Source organism: Nannospalax galili, unplaced genomic scaffold (genome assembly GCF_000622305.1).
Source record: "Nannospalax galili isolate Female #2095 unplaced genomic scaffold, S.galili_v1.0 scaffold1488, whole genome shotgun sequence".
In the NCBI taxonomy this organism is placed as follows: domain Eukaryota; kingdom Metazoa; phylum Chordata; class Mammalia; order Rodentia; family Spalacidae; genus Nannospalax; species Nannospalax galili.
This window is the reverse complement of record NW_008358859.1, coordinates 2,160,418-2,178,672: the sequence shown is the minus strand read 5'-3', so window position 1 is coordinate 2,178,672 and position 18,255 is coordinate 2,160,418. Positions and strand designations below refer to the sequence as shown.

The window sequence follows — 18,255 nt, the reverse complement described above, 5'->3', positions numbered from 1 at the left end:
TTACTTTTTTTTGCAGACATAATGAGTATTTGAGAACTCTCTATAAATAACATTTTATAGCTTTCTAATTGTAGGTCTTATTTATTAAATGTCCCCGTATTTCAGGAATAACATAATAGCTTCATCATATACCATGATAACCATACTTTGCGAGAGGATGTGTGTGTGTGTGTGTGTGTGTGTGTGTGTGTGTGTGTCTTTCTGTCTGTCCATCCGTCTGTCCTCTAATGCCACCAGGATGGAACATACAGCTCTGTCCTGACCCTAAACCCAGCAAGGAGTCAAGGCCAGGAACAGAAGGGCCTTGTACCAGAACATCCACCTTTCCGACCTCTGTTCTGACCCCCTTACAGAGCCAATTTGTATATTCTCCTGGGAACCCCCAGCTCGTTTGAACTTGACTCTTTACAGAGATGAGCTGTTCTCAGGACAACCCCACTGTTGACTTCTAGCCACACCTCAGTCCTGGGATTGGGTGAGCTTGCTTAACCTCCACTGGGCTGGTGGCATCTTCCAGGGATTCTGACCAGCTTCTCACAACCCTGTTTCTTCTCTAGCCCCCCCCTCCCCCCCGCTGCTGTGCAGCCTCATCCTCCCTCTGCCTCTTGCTCTCTTTCGCATGTTGTGAAGATTATAAAATGAAAACCCAGCGAAGGGTGACAGATTGCAAGCAGAGAATTTCTGGATGCTTAATGCAAATTACCTAGTGTCTTGGCACATCCAATATGCAGATTGTCTCTCTCCTTGCTCTGGGGGAGGGGTGGAAAGCCCCCTCCCTCAGGATGGGGAGCTGTTAGTACTGAATATCAAATACTATCAAGATGCTTTTAACATGTCATGCTCGGCTTCCTGACACGTAATGAATCAGTGGGAAGGGAGATTTCTATAGGGAAAAAAGTGAGTTTTGAAAGGAAGGTTAGTAAACATGCTGGGCGCTTGCCATTTGCACCCCCTACCCAGGAGCTCCACAAAGGTTGTGAAAGTGCCCTTGATCAAATGCAGTGTTCACAATCGGGGGAGGGAAAGGGGGTTCCCCGGGAAACAACCCCTGGTGGCACTGGGGTTGTCACATCTGCTCCCTCCTGGTCCTCGCACAGTCTACAACCCAGCTCGGGAGGATGGTCTGAGTATTTGGCTTGGCTTGAGACAAATCTCAGACAGGAGGGCTCTGTTCTTTAGCTCCCCCATACATGGAGCCTGGGAGGTGGTTCTTGGGATGGGCAGTGGGTAGAGAGGGACCTGTAGGTAGAGCTACAGCTGGGGGATGACAGTCAAAGGACCCCACCAGCCCACACCAGGGCTAACCTGGCCTATTTGAGATGTTTGCTCTAATTACAACATGTGGTAGCTTCCATCACTATGAATAACTAAAGTGAAATGGATGACAGCCACATGTGGCTGTGCTCCAGAGATCATCTTCCCCCGCAAGTTTATGCAAGAAGTGGTCAACGGGTGTGAGGAGATTGAGACAGAGGAGAAGGCTGGGTGAAGGTGGGTGATTTTGCCTTGACATAGTAGTTGCCAGCCAAGGGCCTCCTGGGTGTGGCTGCTCCACCCTTGAGCCTCCAAAGGAGGTGGAGAGTGCAGCTAAGCAAGGCGCAGTGCCCCGTCTCTTCCCAATATATTGAATGGTATTCCCCCAAAGATACACATGAACACCCCCAGCTCTACTTGGAGACACATCTTTGAGGAGGGCATTAATACGTGAGGTCATAGGTGCAGGGGACCTCATCCAATGGGCCTGGTGCCTTAGGAAAGGCAGGTATAGCAGAGGCGCTTGTGCAAGTCACAGCAAGGAGGTGCCCATGTGCAAGCCAGGAAGAGAGGCCTTACTCCAGCCAGTCTCAAAGTCATTTTGACCTTGGCTTCCCAGTCTCCAGAACTGGATGCAGCAAGTTTTCACTGTCTGTGACCTGCCAGCAGCACTCTGTTGCAGAGATGTCCTTGTCTGTTTTGTGCTGCTGTCCCAGAATACCACAGCAGGCCAGCAGATCATGGTGCGTGAGCAGAGGCCCAGTCTTCACCTTCTGGAGACTGGAAGGCTGAGGTCAAGTTTCAGGCATCTGGAGGGTCTTCCTGTTGCCTTAGCACAGGGTGGCAGGGCAAAGGCCAAGAACTGGAGGCTCTGTGCAGTGGCATTGGCCTGTTAGCCTGATGCCTCCCATCAGGCCTCCCTTACCAACACGAGTGCTTCTGGGGTTAATGTACAGTGTGAGGTTTGTGGGGACAATCACTCAAACCTCAGTAGGCAAGCCCAGACAGATACACAGTCCCACACAGGCCCTGGCCTCTCCCTTCCCTAAGCCCATAGCCAGAGCCCAACAAACTTCTAGGAGAGACCTGCCCTGGCCTGTGCTCTGCCTGCGCACATGTGTATGTATATGTGTGTGTATGTGTTCGAGCATGTGTCTATATATGCATGTGTATGCATGTGTATGTGCTTATGCATGTGTCTCTGGGTGTACATGTATATTTCTGTGTGTATATGTGCCTGTGTGTGCATGTGTGTATATATGTTCATGCATGTCCTTGTGCATGCATGCATGTGCATATGTGTATTATGTATTCCTATATGTGCATGTGTATAAATTCATGTGTGCATATATATGTTTGTGTGTATGTCTGTGTGTTTGTGTATGTGTATGTATGTATATCTGTGCATGTGTGTCTATATACATGTGCATATGTGTGGTGTTTGTGTCTATGTGTATGTGTATTTGTGCACGTGTGTGTGCATGTGTATATGTATTTATGTGTGCCTGTTCATGTGTGTTTGTGTACATACATGTGTGCATGTGTGCATATATGTGAATATGTATATTTTGTGTGTATGTCTGATTGTGTATGTGTATGTGTGTATATTTGTGCATGTGTGTCTATACACATGTGCATATGTGTGGTGTGTTTGTGTGTATGTGTGTATTTGTGCACATGTATGTATGCATGTGTATATGTATTCATATCTGTGCATGTGTCTGTGCATGTGTATGCTTGCATGTATGTTATGTGCCTATGTTTGAGCATGCATGTACACACGTGTGCATACATGTGGTGTGTTTGTGTATATTTGTATGTGTGTGCACATGTGTGCATTCATGCATATATGTATTCATGTCTGTGGATGTGTCTGTGCATGTGTGTGCTTGCATGTATGTATATATGTGTTTGAGCATGTGTATATACATGTGTGCATACCTGTGTGGTGTGTTTGTGTATATGTGTATGCATGTATATATGTATTCATGTCTGTGCATGAGTGTTTGTATGTATATGTGTATGTGTGTGCATGTGTGTGTGTATGCTGTGCAAGGAGTCCTGACATCAGGTCTTTTAGGCTGCTTTTCTGGGTCAACTAAATCCTACCTTCTTTCCAGCCCAGCGCCAGCCAGTCCCACCTCCTTCTGGAGGACCCCCTGCTGCTCCAGCTCTCCTAGCTGCCCCCACTGGAACCTGAGTCACAGGGCAGGGTTTGTCAAGCCGTTCCTGTTCCCAACTCTATTGCCCAGGCTTTCAAGCCTGTCTGGCGTATAGTAGATGCTTAGTAAAGGCTGGTTGGGTGAAGGAATGAGTGAACAGCTTCTCAGTAATCAGGTCCTGCTGCTATTGGTTCACTGTGGCCCCAGGGAGCTGCAGATGGTACTTGGACCCCATGACACTAACAGAACGCACGCCATGTGCCAGGTACTGTGGGAGCTACTTCAGATGTTGACTCAACTTCAAAACCAAGTAGACAGCAACGACAGGGTAACAGACACCTGGATGGAGCACAGAATGGGGACGGTGTGCTTGGTGGGCGTCTCTCACATGGAGCTGTGTCTTTTGGTGGGGTCCCCAGAGCAGCCTCATACCCGGGACCCTGTTGGAAAGGCAGGTTTCCAGGCCTGCCTGTGTCTGATGACTCAGGCTCTGGTCCTGCAGGGTTCTGACGCACTGTCTGGTTTGAGAACTGTCAACTACAGATGGCATCTTCAGCTTCTCAATGGCCCTCTGAGGCAGAACAATTATCCCATGTTATTCATGGGTGACTCGCCCAATATCACGCAATGGAGAGGTAGTTGTGAAGAGGAGCTACAGATTCAAGCTTTCCACTGACCTGCCCACACGCCCGAGTCTCTCCAGAGACTGGTTTTTAGAAGGTGGTGAGGAAAGGCTAGGTAGTTAATCAGCGGGCAAGGGAGAAAACGTACCTGGTGAGGTGGAGCTTCCCTACCATAGGCAGCAAGACTCCTTTGCTTCCCAGAGAGCAACTTCCCTCAGCAGCCTAGGAATTCTGATGCCTGAGGCCAGGCCAGGGCCTGGTCATCTCAGGTGGGAACTCTGCAGATACGGGACTGTTTCTGGAGGGTCAGGTCTGGAGTCGGGGAGACACAGAAGCCCCTAAGACCTCAGCCCTTTCCTTACTGGAGGGTCAGGCTAGGAGGGCAAAGTGAGAGGACTCTTTGTTGGCTAAGCCATGAAGATCAAGAGACTCCTGTTTTAGCGAAGGGAGTGTGGAGTAACAGGGAGGCGCTGAGAGGAGCAGAGGGAGGAGGGAGGAGCTGGGGGAACACGGAGGAGCTGGAAGAGCAGGGATACAAGAAGAGGCCGGGGAGGAGTAGGGGTTACAGGTCTAACAGGGAGCTGTTCTCGGAAAACCCCAGCAAGCTGAGAAAAGTCCTCAGCAAGGCTGCAGGAGGACCGAGGGTTCAGATCCAGCCTCAGTCCAGGCACTTGGAGGTACACCCTGACCTCACCATGGTAGACCCGAGTGCCAGGCTAGGGGAGCTTGTAGGAGAGAGGTCTATGAGGGAGGAAGACCTGGAAAGGAGTCCTCACCAGGACAGTGGGGATTCAGGAGGTAGCAGATGGGCTGGAGACCCGGCCTCTTCCCTTGGACTTCCTGCAATTGAGGTGAGATGTTGTGTGTTTGTTTAAGCCTCAGACATGAATTCCTGGCCTGGCGGCACAATGCTAATGATCCAGCCTTGCTGAAGGCTGAGAGGGAAGAAGGATGGGGATGGGACTCAGAGCCTGTAGGAGGCAGGCGGCCTTCAGCAGCCGCCATCCCATCAGGAACTGCAGTGTGGTGGCAGTTGCTTGTTTCATACTCCCTGTGATCCTTGGAAGAGCTTTGCTGCCTCAGTCTCTTCATCTGCAAAATAGGCACCAGGACAGCTCCCCTGACCACATGCCATTCATCCCTCAAGGGACTTTAAGGACACAGGGGTAAGGGGGTTACAATTTGGTGATGATGACGTCTACTCTGAAGGAGACCTTGGGAAGGAATCAGATGAGGGGCCCGGAAGGAAGGGGAGTCGGGGGGGTCCCTTGGTATAAACTGGCCCCTCCACCAGGTGGTACCCAGCCTCTTGCTCTGTTGGGCAATCACTTCTGGAAGGCTTACAGGACAGGAGCATGGGCGCTTCTGTCTCCACGGTAACTACACAGGCAGACCTGCTTGAATCCACACCGTCCTTTGTTTTCCTAGGTAGAGATTCTTGGCACCGTGGTAAACAGGTGACTAGAGGCAGTGTCTTTGTCCTGGGGGTTGTGGGGTTCCCCTTCTCTTCGTCCTCTTCTATCTAAGCTCATATGTTCTTCCATCCAAGTACCTGCCACCTAAGAGAGACCCCTGGCAAGGGTGACCGTTTATTCAACTTGTTCAAACCAGGTCACCTTGGACTCAGAAAAGGGGTGTTGCGTTCATTTGCAGCCAGTGGTATAAACTGGGACACTCCCGGGCAACCCAGGGAATGGGGTCACTCTACTTCTGAGTCACATGACTGAACCCACTGGAGAGGGAGGCTACCATACTGTGTGTAGCCTCCAGTGAATTAGAACCTCTTTGGAGTCCTTCAAGTTGTTGATGCTCGAAGGCTGTCGCCATGACAACAAGGTCAATGGGAAACGGCAGCCATGTGTAGGTGTAATTCACACTGTATTCTTGTTGACGGGAATAAAGGGCCCGCTTCCGATTTCTTGGTTCAACTAGATGAAATTTTCATTAGATTTAACTTCTTATATCCAGACACCCACATGCTATTCAATTCTCCATCTCACCACTCAGCTCTCCTACACCTATTGGTCCTGAGGACAAAGTTTTCACGGATCTCATTTTGAGCAGCACAGCTGAGGCTGAGGAGGCTGTGGTGCAGTGTGTGGGGATGTGTGTGGTGTCTCGGGGTCGCTTGATTGCTGGTTCCCACCACTGAGATGTGGGCTGTTGCCCCCCATGCCCCTCCATTTTACTGTGAGGCCTGGGCTTCAAGCCCACATCATACCTCCCCTGGAGAATGTCATAGCCTGAAGTCTGGCATCAGCTGTGAGGTGCAAAACTTACACTGGTCATCCTGCTTCGGATGAGGGGATGAGAGGGGCCTTGGAGGTGAGAGGTCTGAAATCCAGATCATGTGGGGACAGCACTGCCTTGGCCTCTGCATGTGGCCTCTTGGGCAATCTCCAAGGTGTTCAATGACTGAAATGTAGCCTTGGTTGAGTGTTTCTGCCCAGTCATGCTAACTCGGTGGATAGGGACATAGCTGAGATGCCTGAGGCTCTCAGATTCTTCTGATAAGCTGGGAATTCTTCACAGTAGTAGAGTGAATGTTCTAGAAACTCTGGCTTAACGGCAGTGTCGGAAGTGCGATTTGGCAGGAGAATGTCTCTACCGGGACTGTCACTGCAAACCTCGAGCCTCAGGCAGGGCAGAGCCAGCAGGGAAAGATGTAGGAGTGAACAACTGTGTGTCCAGTCCTACTGGGACGCTTGGAATTGGGGACAGGAGACCCTTTCCAGATGACTGGTTTCTTTTCCACTGCTTTGCAGTGAGGTTGTGCTCAGGAGGCTCTGCATAGGGGTATCCCACTCTCAGTTTCTAACTCTGTGTCCCAGAGCTTTCAAGTTTTAAAGAGGCTTAAAATCTGGAGAGTTAAGTATTAGCACTGACATTTTACCAAACCTCCCCCTGGCATAGAGCGGGCTCTGAGTTGGAATCAGATCCTTGGACAGCCAGGTCCAGGGCAGGGCTGGGCACTCTCCACCAAAGCTGGCCAAGCTGGTGAAAGGGGGGAGAGAAGCCAGGAGAGACTTCTGGGATAGCCTGGGGATTCAAGTGCCCAAGCAGCCCCGAGGGGCAAGCAGCTAGGGACAGGGAGGAAATCAAAAGAAATATTTCCCTTCTAGTCTTACCGGGGGCACATCAGCTCAATTGAATCTAGCCTGAGGGAAAAAAGAACATTTGCAAAACAAACCAGGATCCTGCAGGCAAAGGAAGCCCGCCCAAGAAAACCTAGCCCACCTCTGTGCCAGGCTAGGAGATGGCTGGGAGAAGGGCAGGGCAGAGCAAGGGCTCAACTCCCCTGAGGTTCCAGGGGCCCAGGGACAACACAGCACCCAGGGAATTCTCTCCAGACCCTTTGGGACTGTCCCTGCCTCTCCCCCGTCTCCCAGGTCCTGCTGTTACAGCAGGGAACAGGACATATGTCCCTAGGTATAAAGCTTCTTTTCTTGGCCTGGGGACATAGATGTGTTTCATTATGTGTATGGGATCAATATTCAGGACTCCTCATGAGTTCAAGTCAACAACTGTCCACTGAGACCTGATTATGTCAGCTGTGCCTGGTGGCATAGGTCTGAAATCCCAAGCCACCCAGGAGGTTGATGTGGGAGAATCACAAGTTCAAGACTACCTTGGGCCACTTAGTGAGATCCTGTCTCAAAAACTAGAAGAGCTGGTGATGTAATTCAGTGGTAGAGAGCTTGCTAGCACAGCCTGAGGTCCCAAGTTTATTACCTAGTATCACGCCTTGCAAATGATCCCACTATATGTTGACACAAGATCCAAGGTGCAACCCCAGAAAACGTCTAGGCAGTTGCTCTTAATTCAGAGTCTAGAGAGAGACCCTCAGGGTCCTGGAACACTCAGAAACTAATTGTATCTTCCATCTTCAAACATGCTGAGGATAGCTCCCTCTGAGAGTCCAGACAAGTCTCCATTCCACTCAGGGATAAGACCAGCTGCCTCCCAAAGCGGTCCAAGGGTGAGGGTACTGGCTCAGCTCTCCAGGGAAGAGCCCCAGGTTAGCCTCTTACTGGAGTCTGCTTTAGGCTGGGGTTTCTAGAAAGTGCAGGCCTGGAGACTCCAGTATGGAAATGGTGCTTACAACATCCAGGGTTCTGCGGCTCCTTCCCACCCCAGCAGTCAGAACACAGCTGATCAGGAGGCTTGGAACTTGCATTTTTGAGACATTCCCTGGGTGATCCTGCCACTGGACCGCTATGTGCTCAGGCCTTGCTGATCCAGGAAAGAAAGCCCAGTCCAAGCTCACGCCCAACTTCCACATCCTTCACTCCTAACCCAAGAGTCGTCCTTCACAGCAGGGACACTGGACAAAGCTTCAACCCTCCCTAGTGGCAGGCTCTCCCAGGCTAATATCTGACTCTGCTCTCCCCGTCCCACACCTGCAGCCTGTGAGCTGTGGCTTTGCCTTTTCCAAGGCTGGCCAACCTTCCCCAGGCTCTGCCGAGATAAAACCCTCAGGCAAAGCTAGCCCCATCCTGGAGCCGGTATGCCGCAACCGACCACCAGGTGGCACTAACCGACCAAGAACTGGTTCAAGAGGCCCGGGAAAGGAAAGCCTTTGTTGATTTTACTTCTTGATACTCTATAATCACAAGGATTACGATCTAAGCAAAAAAGCAAAACAAATAAACACAGCCCCCCCCCACCTTACAGAATCTTTGGTCTTTGAAAAATCATGAGAGACTGCGACTCTTTGATTATACATTCCAAGGCTCAGGTGTCCGCCTGGTGAGAATGTGGAACAGGTGGGAGCAGCTCGGGACTGGGGGCTCTGGTGGCAGAGCAGCAGGAGGAGGGGCCCTGGGAGAGGAGGTGTCACTAAAGAGCTGCTCTGTCTAAGTTCTTTGCTGCCAAAGCTGGGCTCACACTGCGGGTCCCCCGTTGACAGTGTCTTGGGCCTTTGCTGACCCTGGAAGCCCATGTTGGCTTGCTGCCGTCTCAGTGCCCTGGCTCTTGCTGAGTGTGTAGGCAGAGGGCTGAAATACTGCTCCTGAAAATATTTGCAGTAAAGGGGCTGGGGAAACTGAGGACTGTGGGGGGACACAATGGCATCCTCAAAACTACTCATCGCGGCCTCACCCCACAGTCACCACAGCAAGTATCCCTTCACATTCAATATAGCCCCATCCCCATGCTCACTATGGCCTCCACCATACATTTCTCTGACCTTCATTCTCTCATGCTCAACATGCCTCCACCCCACACTCAACATGCCTCCATCCCACATTCAACATGGCCTCCACCCCACACTCAACATGGCCTCCACCCCACACTCAACATAATCTCAATCTGCTCACATTCAATGTGGCCTCCATTCTCTCACATTCAACCTGTCCCTTTGCCCCCCCACATTCAACGTAGTCTCCATTCCTTCAGGGTCAACATGGCTTCTATCCCCTCACACTTAACATAGTCTCCATCTCACACTCAACATGGCCCTGTGAATATCCAGCACAGCCTCCTCCCCAACGCTCAGCCGGGTCTCTGACCTCAAACTCAACATGGCCTCTATCACTTCATACTCAACCAGACTGGGATCCCCTGTGGCACCCCACCTGTCTCCAAATCCCACACTGTCCTCCAGTGTGGGCCATCTTTGCCCTCCTGTTCTGAATTTCCAGGCCTGAGATGCCTTCTGAGTGGGCTTCTTTTGGCTATGGGCTGGGCTTCATCCTGCTTGGCCTCTTCCCTAGGCCCAGTGCAGCATGGAGCTCAGTGGTCCTAGTCTGACTGGAGAGGACCCTAGCAGACATCCAGCTGGCCTTTGGGTGCCCTCTCTGGGCATAGTGCTGGCATGAGCTAAGCACGTGGTCTCCAGAGGTGCTGCTCTTGGTCTTGTACTGGTTCCTCTCATAGCTGTTGTCAGTACACTAGCCATTTGACATCTGTGATGTCATTTGAGGGTCACCTGTGGAAACTGGGCCCATTGTCATCCCTTTCTAGGAAGGAGGACAAGGTGATATAGAGAGCTTAGGTGACCTGGGCAAGGCTGGGAAATGGGGAGCTGGTTCCTCAAAGGTCTGTGCTTCCTACACGTACATCCAAGCCTGCATCTTCCCATAGTCCTCTGATGGAAGTCCTTTTATGTGTCTTCCTCTTGCCATCACTGCTGCCTGAGACCACTGAATCACTTCTTAGGGACAGTGGTCTGGTGTATATCTTGGTCTGGCTCCTAAGCAGTGAGGCGGGGTTGCTTTTAGAGAAAGTGTCACGACTTGTGGGGTTAGGAAATCAAGGCTTCTCCTCACTTAGCTCATGTCCACATCTACGTATATCCAAGGTGGTGAGGCTGCTGTGTGCACATGGGTGCCTGTGTATGTACACGCACATGTACATGGCATTGTGGGAAGTATAGGTGCGGTGGGGGTGAGGGGTGGCTGCTGACCCAGGACCGGGCTGGCTCCCCAGGAAACTTTCCTATTTGGCCCTCTTTATGCATCCTGCTGGACACCCACTATAAGCACCTATGAACCTGGAGTCACACAGTGGAGTTCCAGGAAGACAGCTGGGCAGAACCAAGGCTGGGTTGGCTGGTGGCTAGGGCTGTCTGATGCTCTCTGGGGTGGGCTTTCAGGACTCACTTTCTCTTGCAAAGGCCATCTGGCCTGCCGGAGTGCTCCAGGAGGAGCCCCCAGGTGGGGACATCTGGGTATGATCAGTGCTTGTGGAAGGGCTGGGAACACAGCTTAAAAATTCTTGTCTTTCACTCTGGCTGCAACAGTTCCGCAGACTGTAGCTGGGAAGAGGCTGGCAATGCCCTCCCCTGATAGGGAGCCAGGAAGTGGGGCAGGGCAGAAAGCCATTGGGCATCCTATGGGAACTGGTTCCATCTGGCTCCCCATGGGGGTCACAGAAGCTGTGGGTACAAGATTTGGGCTGTGGTAGCGTGGAACCACTGAGCAAATTTCCCACCAAGCTGCAAAGAACAAGACCCAGAGTTCAGCCTTCAGATCAGCCCTCCATTCCGAAACATCACTCTACAGCTGGCCTGGGAGGAGGGAGCCCTCTCCCCTGTAACCAGCTCCCTCCTTGTTCACACTAGAAAAACTCTCCCAGAGCAAAGCCAGGGCTCAGAACTTCCAGGATGGGACACACTGTGTGCAGACGGCTTCTGTTCATTCCTTCCTTTAGACAGGCCCCCAGACAATCACCCCCAGATCTTGGCCTGAGAAGAGGAGCTCTGTACACTATCAGCCAGCCAGCTGAAGCCCACCGGGCACTCCAGGCCAAACACTGATCTAATCAGCCCTGCACAATTCACACGCAGAACCTCAGCCTTCCAAGCCTGCTTAGCGAAACACCACACTGCTCCAGATTCCCTTCCCCACAGGGGTGATTGTAAGACAAAATTTTGCCCAGTAACACATGCATGGGATTGAGGTCTGTAACCTGGGGGCTCTACCCTTCAAGGGTAGAAGGTTGCTTTCCATTTTCTTCTTCTCTCATTGATTAGAATGCAGTTGTGATAGCAGGAGCTGGAGGAGCCACCTTGAACCCTTAAGAGAGGGTCACACCCTAAAAAAACCAGCAGAGCTACCAAATGGAAGGGGCCTCGGTGGCTGACTTCTAATACTGGGGACTGCGAACTATCCAGAAGTCAAAGAGAAATGTGCTTCTGTTTGATTTAAGCCATTGTGATTTGGCCAGAAGGGATTACAAAAGACAGGAAAGCTCTTTGGAAACCCGTTGGGAATTCTGTCAGGCGTCTTAATTTTTCTTCTGTGTTTACTCTGCGCTCCCAGGAGGCAGTGCTCAGACTTCAGGTGAAGGGAAATCCTTTCTTCCAAAGACTCAGGATGGGGATCTCAGGGGTCATTTGGCCCAGAAAGCAGCATTTGTGAGAGTCCTAAGTTCGGGGAGTAAGAGGCCCCATGCCCTCCCTCTTGGGACTGCCTGTTGAAGATGGAGGTCTTGTACTACTGACCAGTATCGAGCTCTGATTAAGTCACTGACAACTCTGATGCCGGGCAGAGAGGTTGGGACACATCAGGACATCAAACTGGGAAGCCTTTGAAGGAATGTGATTTATGTGACGCTGTGATGAAGCTAATGTGTTTGGCTCCAGCACCGATGGCATGCCTCATTTTGGAACCATCATGGCTTCTTGGCTCTCAGAATGCCTTGCTTTCTCTGTACAAGGTTGGCTGGTGCCCCACGTGCTTTCTGAGTTGGAGTGCAGTGAGGCACCGACTGGGGCTGAATTTCTGGGTGGTGGTTTCTAGGCAGGGCCTGTCTGTGTGGTGGACCCCGGGACAGGCATGCATGATTTGCTGACTGATGTTCCTGCTTGGCCCCCACTTGTCCCTGAGACTGTTTACGGGGAGCTTGTTGTGGCTTTATATAATTTCCTTGATGCACTACAGGCTGTGAATAGGTATTCACAGTTCCTTCCAATTAAACCTCAGAAGCCAATCTGGCCTGTTTTTTGCCCCCTGGAGTTCAGGAGCCAGAGCCTCCTGCCTGGCTTAGAGGTAGCACACTTTTGACAGATATCAGGGAACATGGCAAAGCTGGCTTCAGGGGGAAGCTGTCTAAGTTGAGAGATGCTCAGGGGGCCCCAGGCAGAGACTCTGAGTACAGGGGTATGTTTCACCCCAGAAGCACGTCTCAGGTATGTCTCTGGCTCACACAGTCTCTGATACTTCTGCCAGAACTCAGCCAACTGTGGTTGGGGCCTTTCACCTGCAAACAGGCTCTAATGTAGCAGAAAGAGCTCCTTCCAGAGAGCCCAGAGGAAAAAAGACAGTTCCAGAGAGGCAGGAAGCAACGTCTTCCTCCTACCTGGAGACATTTTGGAGCAGGGACCCCCTCAGACAGAGGATACTAAGGTTGTGGACCAGTGGCAGAAGCATGCAGACTCTCACCACCCTTTCAAGTCAAGGGTCCTCCTTAGGTCCTTTATTTTGGAAGTGATGACTAAGTACCAAGGAGAGTGGCACAGACATCACAAATCTCAAAAATACAGGTGACCACCTGACCAGAGGGGAAGAGACTGAGGTCTGTAATCAATGATTGACTGCTTTTGACCTTATAACGCTATATTATCTGCTGCCTGGAGATGGGACAGAGACAGATTTTTAGGAAGTTAATCCACTGGCTTCTCATTGTTGGCAGTCTGAATAAACAACTTTTAAGGTTTGATTCCAGTCTCTGCTCATTGGTCTCTGTGAATGACAGGAAGCATGAAGCAAATTCCAGTTTCAGGGGCCACAGAACCAGGACAAGGATCCACTTCCTGACCCCCAGCTCTGGCTCTTTCTACTGCCTGTCCAGGTGGTATCAGGGCACCTTGGGTGGAGTCCCTGTCCCAGGCTTTGTCTAGGGGAAAGTGCGAATGGGCTCGAGGGCCCCACATGGGATTTGGCAGGACTCATGCCTCTGCTTTTGGGTACCTCTTGAGGCCCCCTGGGTGATGAATCAGAAGTGGGGGCCTGTCTGGAAGCAGGGCCCCGTAGCTCCAGGCCTACTGGTCTGAGATGGAGGCCGTGGTCTGTTGTTCAGGGCCCTGTGGACACTGGATTAAAGTTGCTACAGTTGCTATCTGTTTATAACCCATGGTATTTCTGGGCACCTGCTGTGTCCGGGGCTTCTTACACTCCCTCGCTCTGCAGAATTAGGGAGAGGCTGTGTGAGCCCCTCTTGTTAATAGTGGTAGGTTGATTTTTGTTTGATGCTCCCTGGGGTTGGGGCCTTGAGGAGACCTGGGGGCCTCAGGGTGTGAGCTGGGCCTATGGGAAGGGAACATGCAGGCTGAGTCCTGGGAGCTAAGGCGGGGGTGAACAGAAAGTCAAAATGCCCAAGGGTCTCAGGAGGAGTGCAGAGGTCCATGGTGGGGGCCTGAGGTGGAGGCGCTGCCCATCATGGATAGCAGCACTTGCACTGGGGACTTTAAGGAAAAGACACAGCTGGAGCTGCAGTGGAGGGTGGAGCCTGAGCTCTACAGGCCCCTGGGTCACCTGCAGCATCAAAGACAGGATGGCCGAGCTCAGGAGGACGACCCAGGGGGATGCTCTGCCCTGATGCCCAGTCCCTGGGTGGACTTTTTGGGTCTCCCTCCAAGACAGAAAGTTTTGCCCCTTGTCATCCTCCTTCTAGTCCTGAGGCCACGCAGGAATCTGGGAATGAAGGGAGTTTCAGGAGAATGGGTTGTGGCAGCTGCCCCACCCCCTCCTTGGAGCCCGTAGACAAGGGCTCCCCTGTTGTGGTGCCAGGCAGCTGTACCTTCTGCTGGTCATCTCAGGGCAATCCTGTTCCCAGGTGACCCACCAACTCACTCTTCCAAGACTTCATGGTGACATGTCTCTGTCTTGAGTGTGGGCGATCAATGTCCCCACATCCTGTGGTCCCCTGCCTAGCACTGGGTGGACCCATGTTTTTCTCAGTCTGGCTGAGCCCAGCTAAAATGGGCAGGAGAGGCTACCAAGAGCCTGGCACCCACGGAAGCAAAGATGTATGGAGCCCCAGCTTCTCGGCCCCTCAGTCACCTGTATCAGTGACCTGCACCTGACAGATGCTTGCAGAATGCTTTGCTGCTAAAATGAAATTGACTCAATTATCAAAAGCTGCTTGCCACCCAGGCTAGGCACTGCGGCAGCCCGGGGCCAACAGGCTGCCACTGAGCCCAGAGCCAGTGTGTGTGGCCAAGAGCAGAAGCAGAAGCTCTACCAGCCGCTCCTCGTTCCCTGACCTGTTCCTCCTCTGTGGTTGGCCACCCTGCCCTGTGCGTGGCCTGGGAGACACAGTCTTATCACAGTTCCTGTCTTACCTTCCTCAATCTGTCCTACGGGTGAGGTGTGAGTGTGTGTGTAGTGTGTTTGGGGGGATAATACCTACATGTGGAGGTCAGAGGACCACTTGGGATGTCGGTCCTCAGGCACTGTCTACCTTTTTGTTTGAGACAGACTCTTATTTGGCCTGGAACTTTCCAAGTAGGTTAGGCTAACTGTCCTGAGAGCTTCCAGAGACCCACCTGCCTCTGCCTACCATCTCACCATCTTCACTGTGCCTGGCTTTTTACATGGATGCTGGGGGTCCAAAGGCAAGTGCTTTACTCAAGCTGTCTCTTGGGTCTGAGAATTTGTGCCTTGATAGCTGCGGAGGAAGCTTGTGAAGGTCGACTGAATGTGGAGCTGAGAGGTAGCACCATTAAAGCTAAATTCACAGTGCCACTGTGGTCTGTGTGAAAACGGACTGCGTTCCAAGTCCTCAAAGGCCTACTGGGTGGTGCCAGCAGGGGCACGGGGAGGTACTCACACATGGGTTTCAGCTGCCCGATGAGCTCCTCCTTCGTCCATTTTGCCCACTCCTTCTTGTCGGTGTTGATGGAGCAGAGGATGGGCCCGCAAGGCTTGCCGCAGTCCTCGATGGCCGGCACGTTCAGGTAATGCACCAGGACGATGTCGGGGTTCTGTGGGGAGAGCAGACACGGGCATCATGAGGGCAGCTGCAGGTGTGCACCACCCCACACCACCTGCTGGGCATTGGCACTTCACTCAGAACCAGCTGACTATGTATCGGACCGCGCTGTGCACAGTGTGATCCGGCACCTTCCCCGGCTGGCCTCCATTGCCGTTAAGCTCCCCTCTCCACTGGCACACCACGGAAAGGATGCTGACATTGCCCAGGGTCCTTGGGGGATATCACCCCTGTTGAGAACCACACAGAGCTCTACACAGTGACTGATAAGCATGAAGCCAAGAGCTCAATCATGAAGTGGAACTGTACCTCCTACCCACCGCCCAGACCCCACGCCAGCAGCCGCTCCCCTCATCCCTCATCCTCCCTCACTCTTGCTGCTTTCTGTTTAAAGCACGCACATCCTGGTCAAGACCTGTGAGGTCACTGATACTGGTAGCCAAGAGGGAAGGCGTTCCCAGGGCTTCCGACCCAGCTTCTCCAGCCTCTACCTGCCTAAGACCTTCTCTTATATAAACGCCCCCTGCCCTTCCCACTGTGGCTCAGCCAGAGGACAGCTGTCACCCAGGAGCTCAGAAACCAGCTCTTCCAAATCCCCTTTACAGCTCAGGAATGGAAGGAACCCCTGACCCAAATGGGGATGCTTGTTTCTAAATGGTTCTATTTAAATGGTCAGCCTCTTCCCACCAGATTCAGTCTGTACACATCCACCCCTTTCTACCACGATAGTTTTGCTAGTGACGCACCATAAGATTTCTGTGGGGCAGCAGTGTTGTTGCAATGAACTTGACCTTTGGAGGTTCCCTCCCAGCCCCCCACCAAGAAGGAGAAGCTGTTTGATCATATCGGGCCTAACAAACTTGTTAAAAACAATCATGTCAAGTCAGGTGGGGTGGGCACACACCTGTAAGGCTAGTACTGGGGAGGTAGAAGCAGGAGGATCAGAAGTTCAAGGTCATCCTTGGCTATATAGCAAATTCAAGGACAGCCTGGGCTATGCAAGACCATATTTCAAATCAACCAACCAGCCAACCAACGCAAACCAATCATGTTCCTTCACAGAGGCACCTGGATAAACCTGGTTAACCCTTCTATCCCAACCAGAAGGCATTTCTTAAGTCATTTTTCTCTTGTGTCTTTCTAAGGTCCCATCAAGACACCGCAGGAACCTTGGGAGATGCTGAGTGGCAGGATCCCTTGTGCTTGCTCTCCAGGCCTGTCCCCTTTGGTTTCCTTGAACAGGGGCCCCCAGCAGAGGGAAGCTGAGTCTGTAGCTGCTTTTTTGGTTATAGTCAAAGCAAGAGCAATAAATGAACATATGAATCAATCAGTCCATAGATAAATGACGACTCGAGAGTACACCATGACCAGTGTAAGAAAGCAGACTGGCATGATTTAAAAAGATTTCCAATAAGGGTGGAAACGGGTTTTTTTCCTTGCCAACGCTCAGTTAACCAGGAAATTAAATCAACACAAATAGGAGCCTTGTCGCTAATGGCGGCTTTTCTGGATTGTGGTAATCATGCTGAACAATAGCGATAATCCCAGACTCCACCTGCCGCTCCCTTCTTTCCGAGCACTTTTACAGTCATCATCTCGTTTGGTGTCCCTGCCAGCAGGGAGGTGGGCAGGCCAGGGCAGGCCAGGGCACCCCCCTACTCTTTTGGAGAGGGAAGCTCTGTGAAGTTGCTTGCCCAGAGCTCTGTGCCTGGCGAGGGACTCGCCTGGGCTGGAAGCCAGGGCTCTGGCTCCAAATTCAGGTCCTGCCAAGACACCTGGTGGCCTCTTTCTGCTCAGCCTGATTGCTGTCCCACCCCTCACTTCACTCTGTTCTTGCGATGTGCCCAACAGGTGGGTGGGCTGGGCAGACCTGCCATGCCCACCACATGGATGGGGTGGCTGAGGAACGATAGGGTGATTCTCCAGAGTCCTACTCCTGACCTCTGTTCTCCCTGAGGCCAGGACTAGACTGAGGGTTCTTGCTGGAACCTGGATCTGGCCAGGAAGCAGGGCCAACTGCTGAGCAAGAAGAGGGAAGATAAAAGGAAGGATCAAAGGGCTGAAGGGCCCAGCAGGCCCCCTGGGGGTTCCTCTGATCCTGTCCCAGAGCAGGAGCCTGGTTCTGCAGGAGGGAGATGGCATGCCAGCTGCCTGGGAGATGAAAAGCCACGGCCTTCTTCCTGTCCCCAGGGGCTCGCTGAGAACAGCCTGGATGACTGGGATGGCCTGTGTGGGCCAGGGGAGATACAGTCTAGGCTTGTGTAGTCTGTGAACACAAACCCCACAGTCTGGAGTTCCCACATTTGGGCATCTGGAAGGTTCCCTAAGGTTTGTCTGCTGGGTGCAGTTATGCTCTATACAATCAGCATCCACCTATTTTTTAAGGACAGAATGCCCTCCTCTTCCAGGAAGCCTTCTCTGGTCTTTTCCCTTACAGTTCTCCCAGGCAAGATGGTGATCTGATGAACTGATCAACTGATCAACCGATTAATGGATGGATGGATGGATGGATGTCTTTATAGTCTGGGCATAAGCCTTATCTGACAAGGCCCTGCAGATATTAGAGTGCCTGGCAATAATGTACACATTCCAGGTTTGTAGACATGAAAAAGGTTGAATTCTGACTCTTGCCCTTCCTTCTCTGAGACTTGGGGTCTGCTGACACCAGGGCCGAAGAAGGGCAAGGAAGTATTTTTGAGTGTAGATACTGATGAGTAAGGCCAATTCTATGTAACTCTATCTATCTATCTATCTATCTATCTATCTATCTATCTATCAAT

General features: G+C 51.9%; 1 protein-coding gene across 2 annotated transcripts in view; it reads right to left on the bottom strand.

Moving 5' to 3' along the window:
- The window catches only part of Camta1 (calmodulin binding transcription activator 1), a 912,046-nt gene that overhangs the window by 107,118 nt on the left and 786,673 nt on the right, over positions 1-18,255 (bottom strand). For both annotated transcript variants that reach the window (XM_017795412.2, XM_029558273.1), the window contains one exon: positions 15,314-15,467. In XM_017795412.2, coding sequence (XP_017650901.1) covers positions 15,314-15,467 — 154 coding nt within the window. The remainder of the gene's footprint in view (positions 1-15,313; positions 15,468-18,255) is intronic.